The sequence below is a fragment of the Eurypyga helias genome, unplaced genomic scaffold (assembly GCF_000690775.1).
Source record: "Eurypyga helias isolate BGI_N326 unplaced genomic scaffold, ASM69077v1 scaffold6776, whole genome shotgun sequence".
In the NCBI taxonomy this organism is placed as follows: Eukaryota; Metazoa; Chordata; class Aves; order Eurypygiformes; family Eurypygidae; genus Eurypyga; species Eurypyga helias.
The window spans coordinates 1-11014 of NW_010255901.1; the positions used below are offsets into that span (position 1 = coordinate 1).

The window sequence follows — 11014 nt, forward strand, 5'->3', positions numbered from 1 at the left end:
CGGAGGACACGTAGTTGGCACCCAGGTTTCGGCGGCCTGGGGAGCTGGCAGTCCTCTGGGCACCTCGGGCGGCGGTGGAGGCTGCCTGGGGTTGGCTTTTCCGTTTTCCTTCCTGCTAGCCTGGGGGACAAGCCTCCCTTTGCCTTAGCTGAGCAGCGTTCCCTTCCTCTGTAGTGGCCTCTGCCTAGAGGCCACTGACCTGTGTTGGCAAGGTTCGTATTTCCCCTGGGGATACAAGGAAAGGGGATGGAAGACACCGACTTTGCAGCTGGCAGCTTTGGGGAGGGAAACTCGGGTCAGGGTGCTGCAGATCAGAGCAAGCCTGGCCGTGACGCGTGTGGAGGCTCAGCACTGCTGATGTTGCGTTCCGCTTGGAGTGCTGCCGTGATGCTGCTACTTGGCCCGTCGCTACTTCAGATGATTTCTTGTCGCTGTGTGCAAGGTGTTTACAAAGCTAATGGCACTGGTAGTTTGGGTATTTTGCAATACAGCCAAGAGTACCCAAATTCAGCCCATCAAATTTGTGGCCTGCAGGTTGAGAAACTGATTAGGGTGACTGCGCACTGTCCCTGTTTCAAAACTCTCACTCATTACAGTAATAGTTTTTTGCAGGGTAAATTTATGGGGGAGAACATTCCATGGAATCACAGACTGGTTTGGGTTGGAAGGGACCTTAAAGACCATCCAGTTCCAACCTCCCCACTTTCAATTTAAACCCATTACCCCTTGCCCTGTCACTACAGGCCCTTGTAAAAAGATGCCTCCCCCCAGCTGACATTGCCCCAGCTCTTAATGCACCCCAGACTTCGTATTTTGTGCCTTTTGAAGTGTTTGGGCAGGGGGAACTTCACAGAAAATTATTTTAGCAGTGTTTCTTCACACAGCAGTTGGTTAGGGGTTGATGAGTTTTTTTGAATCCTTTTGCTGGCTGCTGTAGGGTGGTGTTTGCAATGGCAGTTTTCTTGTACTAATTGAAGCAGTGTATTGGCCTAGAGCGTTTCCTGTTGAATGCCTTGTCTGTCTTTTAGCTGAGGAGAGAGGAGTGTTAATTCAAATTTAAATATGTTCATATGCGTAAGGTACTTAAAGTAATTGCTTTTAAACTGCTGGCAGAAACTTACATACTGAGCATTGCTTAGACTTACTCTGAGACCTCTTGCACCTCCTCCCAGCAGCTTGGAGCTTTCCAATTGCATCTTCTGGTTTCGTAATATTAAAGCTACATGGATTTGGCTCAGGATGAGCGTGCCTTTGGAACTGGTGCATTTTACTTCTTTATATCGACAAGTAATTTCAGGTTCCTGTGCACAGCTGGCTTTGGGATTGAGGGAATGGGATTTGACTGGTATCTTTTGTTGCCATCTGTGTTCATTGTGAAAGTACTCTCCAAAGAGGGTTTCAATATAGAAAGGAAGTCTACTGCTGTCTTCAAATAGCATAGTATTTGGTTTTGTTTACAGTGCGAACAGCAAGTAAGAGAGGTCAGGCTTTTAATGGAGTGTTTGTATAAATGTTAATTCCACATATGACTGTTTCCACAGCTCTGAAGAGGTCACTTTCTAGTTAAAGATGGCTGCTGATACTTCAGTTGAAATACTTAAAGTTCTTGAGAATGAAATACTTCAGACTACCAAGGTGGTGGAAGAACATCTGGATGCTGAAATACAGAAGCTGGACCAAATGGATGAAGATGAATTGGAATGCCTTAAACAGAGGAGGCTTGAGGCACTGAAAAAGGCCCAGCAGCAGAAACAAGTAATTCTTGTTGTAATACAGACTCTTGATGCAAATCCTAGGGAAAGTGTACATGAGCTGTGTGTTTTGGGATTGGTTTTATGTTTTGGGTTTTTTTCCCCTCCTTCATCTTTCTCTAGTTACTCATTTTAAATTATCCTGCAAAGCAAGTGTCTGTCCAGGTGTGCATGCTGTGTGTTTAACAGGCGGAGAGAGGAACCTGTGTGATTGTTTACAATAAGGATAGGATAAAGAGTCTCTAGAAAGATTTGAGTCCGTATTCACTGAAAATTGTTCTCTGGAAGCATAAGTCTTGTAGGCAACATAATCATAAGCCTTTAGGCTCCTTAAGCTTCTGAATTCTGGAGCTTATTAGTTATGGCATGTAAGTGATGCATGCTCTTCTCTTAAGGTATTCCGTAGAAGAACAATACAGGGTCTTTCCCTGTACCTAGGGTGGACTCATTTGTCCTACTCCTTTTAACCCAGTGAAATGTTGTCTGTGTATGACTGCTCGTTTCTTCTTGCAGGAAAGAAATTCTGCATTAGTCCCTCATACCTCATGCTAAATTGTGGTCTCTATGCTTCCCAGAAAGTCTCCTTGAACATAGTTTTGGTAACATACGGTGTGAGATGTGAATTGTAAATAGAGAAGCCATAGGTTTCTTAGCTGGCTCCATCTAAGCAAACCTAAACAAAGGAATAGTCTGGCTTGGGAGGGAAGTGACTGGGTTGAAAGGAGATTTTCTGGCTGTGGTAGAACCCATAAGGCAATGGGAATGCAGTAAAATGCCATGGCATGGTTGGGATGCTGGAGAACAGGCAGTGTTAGCAGCTTTGGTTCTCTAAACACGGAAGTAGAGAAAGCAGCACACTATTTGCTTGTCTCTAGAAGTTCAGTTTGTATTTGATTCTAGTGTTTTCCTTTTTCAGAAGTCTTAGCTCTTGGATGGGAACATGTGGTAGTTCTCATACCAAAACTTTTTCATGTCACTTGATCTTAAGTCACTGTTGCCATGCATTTTCAAACACGAATTTGAAGCAGGACACTTCTTGGCAAAAGGAGCAAGGTGCCATGCTGTTCTGGAGCAGGCTTGTGCAGAGGGGAATTAATGCGTACCCACTGTCGAAGGATAAGTCAGTTCTTGATTTGCATCATGACTCCTTCATGTGCTCATACTTCTATGCATTTTTAATGTGTGCAGTGTTCAGGAAATGCTTTCTTCTATCCTAATTTAACTTACAGGGAATTTTTGGTTTGTCAGGAAACTTTTTTCTTCTTTTTTTTTATTCACTATGCCAAGACAGAACTTGCAAGATCAAGAACAGTGATTTACCTAAATTTCCAAAACACACACACACCCTGGAAATTAAAGATTTTTGTGAAGTTCTGTCATACTGCACTGCTTGTTATCATTTAGCTTAGTCCGTACTTAGGTTTAATACGCTACAATTAACTTTTAGTATTGTAGAAGCTGGGGTTTTTCTTAAGTGCATTTGTTGAAAACCTAGAAGGTTAGCTTTTCCAAAACTATTTGCACACGTAATCAGGCAGTTTTTGAAGTTGCCTGTAAACCTTGCCTTGTGAAATTCTTGTTTCTCCATATGTTTTGTGACTAATGGTATGCATGTGTGTTCCAAATGGTTTTCTGGAAGCCTGGCTCATATTGATACCTTCAGTTTGTATTTGATAAACATCATCTGTTGCAGGTGAGTTGGTAGGCTTTTTTCTCGCTGATTTTTTTCATAGAGAGAAAAATTAGCAGAAATCCATCTTATACATGTAATGACTTGAACTGGTTTTAGACAATAGTTGTTTGAGTGTACAAAAACATTTTAAACAGAGTAACCCAGGCTGTCGATCAGCAGTTTTCAGATGCTGAGAGTTTTCTGGTGGTGTTCTCTTTGAACTAGTCTAGTCTCACCGAGAGGCTGCACTACAGAAAGTTAGGCAGCTCTGTGTAGTATTTGTATTTCCAGGTAAGCAAGGTAGCTCTACTGCTCAACCGCCCATTTCCTGTTGAGAAAGAGACAGCCCAAAAGTATTGTCTAGCCTGGTGGCATTTGCGTATTTTCAAAACAGAACTAAAGGGGGAAGTAATTTGTTTCTGTCTAGTACTGTATGAAGTGGGTTTCCACTACAGGGCCTCTCTTTTATTTTTCTTAAAAGGTGTAGAGCTTGCATGATGGGTGTAGGATGATCAGAGTCCATACTGATTATTTCCTTTTATGTTTTCCAAAAGGAGTGGCTTTCAAAAGGACATGGAGAATACAGAGAAATCCCAAGTGAGAGAGACTTTTTCCAAGAAGTCAAAGAAAGTAAAAACGTGGTTTGTCACTTCTATAGAGATACAACTTTCAGGTATAGTAAATAAGCTACACTCGAGAAACCTTTTGTTTATAGATGTCTGCAAACCCAGATGTGTTCTTTTGTTCTTTCAAATCCCACAAAGAAATAGGCATCTTTAGAACCATTCAAATTCTTTCGTTTTTCTAAGTCATGCTCCCTTCTCAAGACATTTGATTTAAAAAAAAGAATTTCCATTCCAATTAATCTGGACACGAGTTGACAGTGATCAATACTCTCTTACATAGTTGGTTAGTGTACAAACGTTAAACTTCTTTGACAGTATTTGAGAGAGTGCTGTGTGTCTTTATTAGTTTGGTTTGAGGGAGCCAGGGCAGTAAATGCTCCGTACGTAAGCAGTATTTCAAAAAGGTCACTTCCGTTACTCCAGATGGAGATATTCTGGACAGTTTGGCAAACAAAAACGTAAATAGAAACTTGCCTAGGCATCTTCAGGGTTTAACCTTTTGCTATAAAAGGATCTGTTGGTACCAGTTGCAGCTGCTTTCCCTTTGTGATTATGTCACTTTTCTAGGGTGTGAGAGACTTAGATGTGAGAATATGTCCCGACTCAGAACAGCATCCTAAAATAAGATCTCCCACTTCCCTTGGAAGAACTTCACAAATTCTGGGTTGTAGGCTGTTCCTCGGTGGGTCTGTCCCAGTCTCTTCTGTTAAAATGCAGTTGCAAAGTAGAGTCGTTTGTTGGAGGAGGAGCCAGTTGTCCTGGTGTTGGTTGGTTGTGTCAGTCCCCTGCACCCCAAGGGGTTATGTTCTCTCCAGCTTACAGAACGCAAACTGAAACAGCCTCAGTGTGAGAACTTGGAAGAGGTCAAAGGTGGATTATGGGGTGATATATCTGCACCCTACATTTTCTAATTTAAAAGTTTCAGAAATATCTGAAGCAGTTGTATTCAGCTAGCTTTCACTCAGTGAAGTTGAAAGACTGTCTCTGTGAATAAAACAGCTTAGAACAGGTTTGGGTTGTTTGGTTCTTGAACCAACGAAGTCTGTAGACTGGGATGGGAGGAATAACTTTTAGTTCTTTGTGAAACATGTCATGCTGACCTCCAGCTTGAAGCTGCTGTGTCAGGTGTTACCAATACCAAGTTGCTTTCATCCTTGGCCAGTCCAGCTTTTTGATCTACTCGGCTCTCCTCTTGAGTGAAAGGACAGTCACATCAGAGTTCATGCAGCTAAGCCAAACCACCACAGTCGAGAAAGTTGAGAGTGCAGCTGACAAGTCCACAAATCTCTGCCATCTGACAAGTGTGTTGAGCAGCTGGTGTTACTGTCCCTTAGCTGAGAAACAGTAATTGTATGCTCACTCCTGTTGCAACAGAGAAGTGAAACGTTTTTGCCTGCAGCACTACTGAAGCAGTCTGTGCAAATCACACTGGTTTTCTCCTTCTTTCTCTGCAGGGAGTTACTGCATCTCAGCTGCAGATGTAGTGACTGAATAAACCCAAACCTCTGTAACCTGTTGAGCGTACTTTTCTGAAGATAGAAAGTTCATTACAGAGAAATTTTTCCAGTTGACAGGCAGTGAAACTAGAGCAGGAAGAACATAGGTCAGAGGGAAATTTCATCAATAATGCAGGCCTCAAGAAATGAGAGAGGCTTTCAGGTGTATGTGGGAGTAATTAGGAAGAAGTAAGAGAAACGGCTGGTGTAATTGTGCAGCAAAGGTGCTCCAGGCTGTTATTCTATTAGTCATTAAATTCAGCTTCTTTTGACACACGGCTTCTCTTGAGTTCTTAATCACAAAGGTTATATCTGAGGAATTAACGTGATAGAACTAGCTCTTTACTGTTCCTTTTAAACTTTCTCTAAGATACATGTTCTTCAGCTTATTGATTCTAACACTTGATATATTTTTTCTTTCTTCACAGGTGCCAAATAATGGACAAACACTTGACTGTGTTGGCAAAAAAGCACATCGAGACAAAATTCTTGAAGTTAAATGCTGAAAAGTCTCCTTTCTTGTGCGAGAGACTGCGCATCAAAGTAATTCCCACTCTGGCACTAGTGAAAGATGGAAAAACACGAGACTATGTTGTGGGCTTTACTGATCTGGGTAACACCGATGACTTCACTACAGAGACCTTAGAATGGAGGTTAGGCTGTGCAGATGTAATTAATTACAGGTAATTAATTGTTCTGTCATTGTTTTATTTTCAGATACAGTACAAGGAGAACATGCTTGCAGACAGGAGAACCTGATAAAGTTGGTAACTTGGATACATTGTGTGCTTAAGACACATGAGAGTTTAATCCAGTTACTCAATCCCTGTACTTTGGCAAGGGAAGAAGGAGAGTAGCTCTTTGGGAAGGTATTGAGACATTATAATGAGCATTACGTTGTCCTTTTTGTACAGTAATTAAAATAAACGAGAGGTCTTGCTGTGAGGTGTACAGAGTTGCTCCACTGCTTGGATACGGCCCCTGAGTCATACATCTGATATAATCCTTTCTAAATCAGCTAGAGATGCTTAGATGGCACAGTTACAATGTCGTAAAGTTTGGGCATGTGTAATCCACTTCAGAGAAAAGTGAGCCAGTCATACTTAAACTGCGTCTTAGTCTGTGCTGCATACATGAATGTGTTTTTAATGAGCAGCACAGAAGGTGCGAAGACGTTGCAGAAGCGCAAATAACCTATTTGCGTAGCAGTACAGTACAGGGATCGTAAATGCCCACACTCAGGATTACAGGGTAGAAGATCTCTGTCACCATGATTGCCTAATTTTACAGGAGAATCATTTACCAGAACATTGTGCTTTGCTTTCCAGTGTGGTCAAAATGTCATCTTTATCTTTTTAGGTTAATTTTGGTCTTTTGTTTTGAATGTCTTAAGCTTTTTTTTTTTTTTAAACTTCATTATCCACATTTATTTCCATGTCCAATTTCCAAACGTTGGGAAGAGGTATTGTGACTTAAAAGCAAAGAAGCTACTGTTCAGTTTAGCTCAGTAGCTGTTGAACTCCAGATGAAGTGACTGAAATGAAAACTGATTGATCAAAACCAAGTGGTAATACCCACTTCCCAGTGCCGTAACAAGCAAATATGCAGAGGGGTCAAAGGCATCTGGGATATATATTCTAGACAGCAACAGCCTTTTGTGGGAGAAATCTTTCAGTGGAGTTGTACCAAGCTGTATTGAATTTGCTAAATGTTAGTACATTGGCTAACGGGCTAATTTTCCTTCCTCCTTGTCTCTACTAGTGGTGTGTATTCCGCTCTTAGCTCCTTGTGGGGTGGGCAGGTGTTTCGTTCTTTGTTCATTTTGCCACATCCTTGAGTTTGGTATTTTGGCTTTGCCAAGTGAGCCACGATACCCGCACAGCCGAGGGCACCCATTCCAGGAGATGTCCCTTTATGTACAAGTGTGGTGTTTCCACATCCCTCTGAATGTAGCGTCTTGCTCTCTGGAGTTCTGACAAGGAGATAGTCCTCCTCAGAGCCTAGAAACAGTTCTTTCCCTTCCACCTGGAGGGTAGCAGATGGGGAAAGGATATGCTGTATTTAGGGGAAAACTGCCCAGCTCACATTGTTTGACCAAAAAGGATTGGTCAAGTGGTGTATTGACTTCCTGTTTTATTGACTTCCGGCTGACATGTACCGAGCCAGCGATCAGTGTACTGTACATCTAGGATCAACATCAGCAAAATACTGTTTACAAAATGTTAATACCTACAAATTTCTAAACACCCTTCTGTAGCTCATTCCAGAAGGTTCTAACTGCTCGCTCACTTCCCAACACTTAGGTGCAAACCCCTCATAGGTCCTGTGCGTGACAGTGCACACACCCTGTTCTGAGCGGGGGGCGGAGCATGATTTACCCCCACCCCCCGGCGCACCCCCGTGGTGGGAGATGTGGGTGCAGGTCCTGTGCGTGACAGTGCGCACACCCTGTTCTGAGCAGGGGGCGGAGCACGATTTACCCCCACCCCCCGGCACACCCCCGTGGTGGGAGATGTGGGTGGTCCAGCTTTGTGTGAGCACCTGCAGTCCCCAACCACCCGTGGATCCATGTGTTGGTGAGAAAGCTCCCCCAGGGCCACACACGCACTGAGGCATGAGTCCCTTCTTGATTCCCTAACCGGAGTGCAGTGTCCAGTGGGGAAGCCGCTCTGTCTGGCCTAGGCTGAGACAGTATAAGGTGACTTCTGGAATTACAAAACCCAGTTTTGACTCGTCTGTTTCTACTCCATAGTCCTTGTTACAAAATTTTAGCTTCTTTTGTACTACTGTCTCCTCCTTTATTTTGAAAAGTCTCTCTGTAATTCCCCGGTTACTGTTTAACCTGACAGCTGGTGTCTTCAGCATGATAAGTTTGCAGCAAAAGCCCTTTTGTACAGTTTTTTTCCTGGAGCTCCACTCACAAGTGATGTTTACACTCACACTTCTGTCTTAACTGCAGATACCCAGGCCATTTGGTCCAGGGTGTGCTGTGCTACCAACACCACAGTGCACCTGAGGGTGGCTTTAGGGAGTAGGTGTTGTGTTCTCTTACAGTGTTTTTCTGGAGAAACGGGTAGTTAGAGATGTACTTACTGTCTGCATGAATACAGCTTTAATCAACACGTCTTACTCTTTTCCTCCAGTGGAAACTTGATGGACCCACCTTTTCAAAGTCAAAAGAAATTTGGAACAAGCTTTGCGAAGTTGGAGAAGATGACCATCAGAGGAAAGAAATATGATTCAGATTCTGATGATGACTAGAAGAACAGCTAAATGTATTTGTAAATCATTTTTTGTTTATGCTTGGTACATTTCTAAGAATGTTTTTTATAAAGTTTACCGCTTTTCATTACATCTGCACATAATGCTCATTTTTCTATACAGTTTTATACAACTGAGTCATAGCAGAAAAAAGCCTAAACATTTTTTTTTCTTCTTTTGGAAGTCATTTGTAATTTAGAACCTAGAGTCCTTCTAACTAGGTAACGTTGCGAACGATGAACTTTGTCTTAAGTATAAGTTTATAAGTGTTTTGAAGTAACTGTTAGAAACAGCTGTACCAAGTCAGACCAAAGCTCCCTCTGGCCCAACATCCGGTCTCAGTGGCCAAAAGCAGATGCACAAGGAAGAGTAAAAGCAGGGTGAGCAGGTAGCAGTGCATCCCCAGAGTATACTTCAAGAAATCTGTGGTTTGGGGAACTCTGTATCTGAGAGCATTTGCTGGTTAAAATCATGGGGAACGGTCTCTTTAAATCCTCATGGTATCCTAGCATCCACGTCATATGGCAAGGAGTCCACAGTTTACTGTGGTGTATGAAGAGTTGCTTCCTATTGTTTTCCTTCAGCCTGACAGTTCCATTTTTTCTAATTTTCTTTATTAAAGGAGATGGTGGACACTTGTTAATGATTTTTACCTATCAGTTCCTCTTCCAGTTGTCTTTTGAAATTTATTTTTATTTATACTATCAGTAAAGCACCTCAAAATGATTAGTAAAGTAAAAAAAAGGCAAAGATTGCTTATCTTTTGGTGCCATATTGTGACGTTGAATAACTTAAGTGCATTGCACTGCAAGTTGTAAAAACAGTTGTCACTTCTATGAACTCTGAAACGGATGGTCAAGAGAAATGCCCTTTCACCATCCGTGTACGCCGCACGTTAAAGCTGGTACAGCGGGTAATAGCACATAGCAACAAGCATAAACAGCCTCCTTCACAGGTTTGTATAATTCTGTGGGTTTGACTGTGTGGATTTTGTAGCAGATGCTTTGTACAAGAGAGTAGAGTAGAGAAAATTATTTGGGAGAAACCTCGATCTGTTAAGTTGAGACATAGCACCGCATACTGTGTGCCGTTCTTCAGTAAGGATATTCAAGGGAAATCTTCCTTGGAACACTGTAAAATTTCAGGTTAGGTGGGAGTTGATTCTACGATTCTTTTCGTTTTCAAACCAAAATAGTCTGCTGTGTGCTGCAGGACCCTTTTGAGGTGGTACTTTGAGCCCAGTTGACCCAAAAAGCAGTGAAGTGTGTCTGGTCAGTCTTGCTGCCTTATAGTGGAGGACATGTGTGATTGGGCCAGCCCAGCAATATATCTCTGTACCCAAGTTTAAAAAATTCTATTTTATTTCTGTTCACGTACACTGAAATAAAATTATTTTAATTCTAACGTTGACTTTTGCATCCTTTCAAATAAGGTGGTCTGGGTGCTCTGGGTTATTTTAGTAAGGTCCACCAGACAGTTGCATGTGCTCTTTCTAGATTTCTAGCAAGGTACTTCGATCTCTAACGTTGTGACATCACACTGAGACGGCAGTCGGTTTAAGGTGCGCACAGCTGCCTGCTAATCTGCCAGAAGCATGAAGTGGGCTTGCCCGGAGCTGATGGCCACCTTCATGCACAAACTCTCTAAATGCCCTAGAAAGTACTCTCTTGGTTTTTCACCCAGTTGCATGAATTTAAGAAACCAGTGTTCCAACAGCGTTTTTGAGAGTCATCTCCGAGTCCTAATCATGTTGAATAGGCTGTGGGAATATAACATCAGGTCTAACGTAGTTGCCTGCTTTGTGGAAACACATGTGGGCCTGTCGGGATTCCGGCATGGTGCGCTGTTGGAAGTTATTCAGTTCCACGTGTGAGTGGCCCCGTTATGGACTCAGGTTGCCCAGAGAAGCTGCGGATGCCCCATCCCTGGATGTCGTCCAGGCCAGGCTGGATGAGGCTTGGAGCAACCTGACCTAGTAGAAGGTGTCCCTGCCCATGGCAGAGGGGTTGGAGCTAGGTGGTCTTTCAGGTCCCTTCCAACCCAAACCAGACTGTGATTCTGTGACTCAGTGCAAATCCTAGTCTGTGCTTTCATGTCACATTTAAGATGCTGATCTTTTTCTAGTTTAGTCTTCAGTTGGACCTCTTCCTTCTGTTGGTAGTACGGCCACACGCGCTCTGGTACATATACAAGGAGTTTGCAGGAATG

General features: G+C 42.7%; 1 protein-coding gene across 1 annotated transcript; it reads left to right on the plus strand.

Moving 5' to 3' along the window:
- Positions 1 to 1538: 1538 nt before the first annotated feature.
- TXNDC9 (thioredoxin domain containing 9) lies at positions 1539 to 9256 on the plus strand. Its single transcript, XM_010153459.1, has 4 exons — positions 1539 to 1755; positions 3978 to 4096; positions 5974 to 6228; positions 8689 to 9256. The coding sequence occupies exons 1-4, from the start codon at positions 1570 to 1572 to the stop codon at positions 8804 to 8806; spliced, it is 678 nt and encodes a 225-aa protein (XP_010151761.1). The 5' UTR covers positions 1539 to 1569; the 3' UTR covers positions 8807 to 9256.
- Positions 9257 to 11014: the final 1758 nt, after the last annotated feature.

Excerpts from the sequence above, each read along its gene's own strand:
- TXNDC9 (XM_010153459.1), top strand. The coding sequence starts at position 1,570 with ATGGCTGCTGATACTTCAGTTGAAATACTTAAAGTTCTTGAGAATGAA. Across the intron at positions 4,097-5,973 it reads TATAGAGATACAACTTTCAG|GTGCCAAATAATGGACAAAC; the intron begins GTATAGTAAATA and ends CTTTCTTCACAG. Across the intron at positions 6,229-8,688 it reads GCAGATGTAATTAATTACAG|TGGAAACTTGATGGACCCAC; the intron begins GTAATTAATTGT and ends CTTTTCCTCCAG.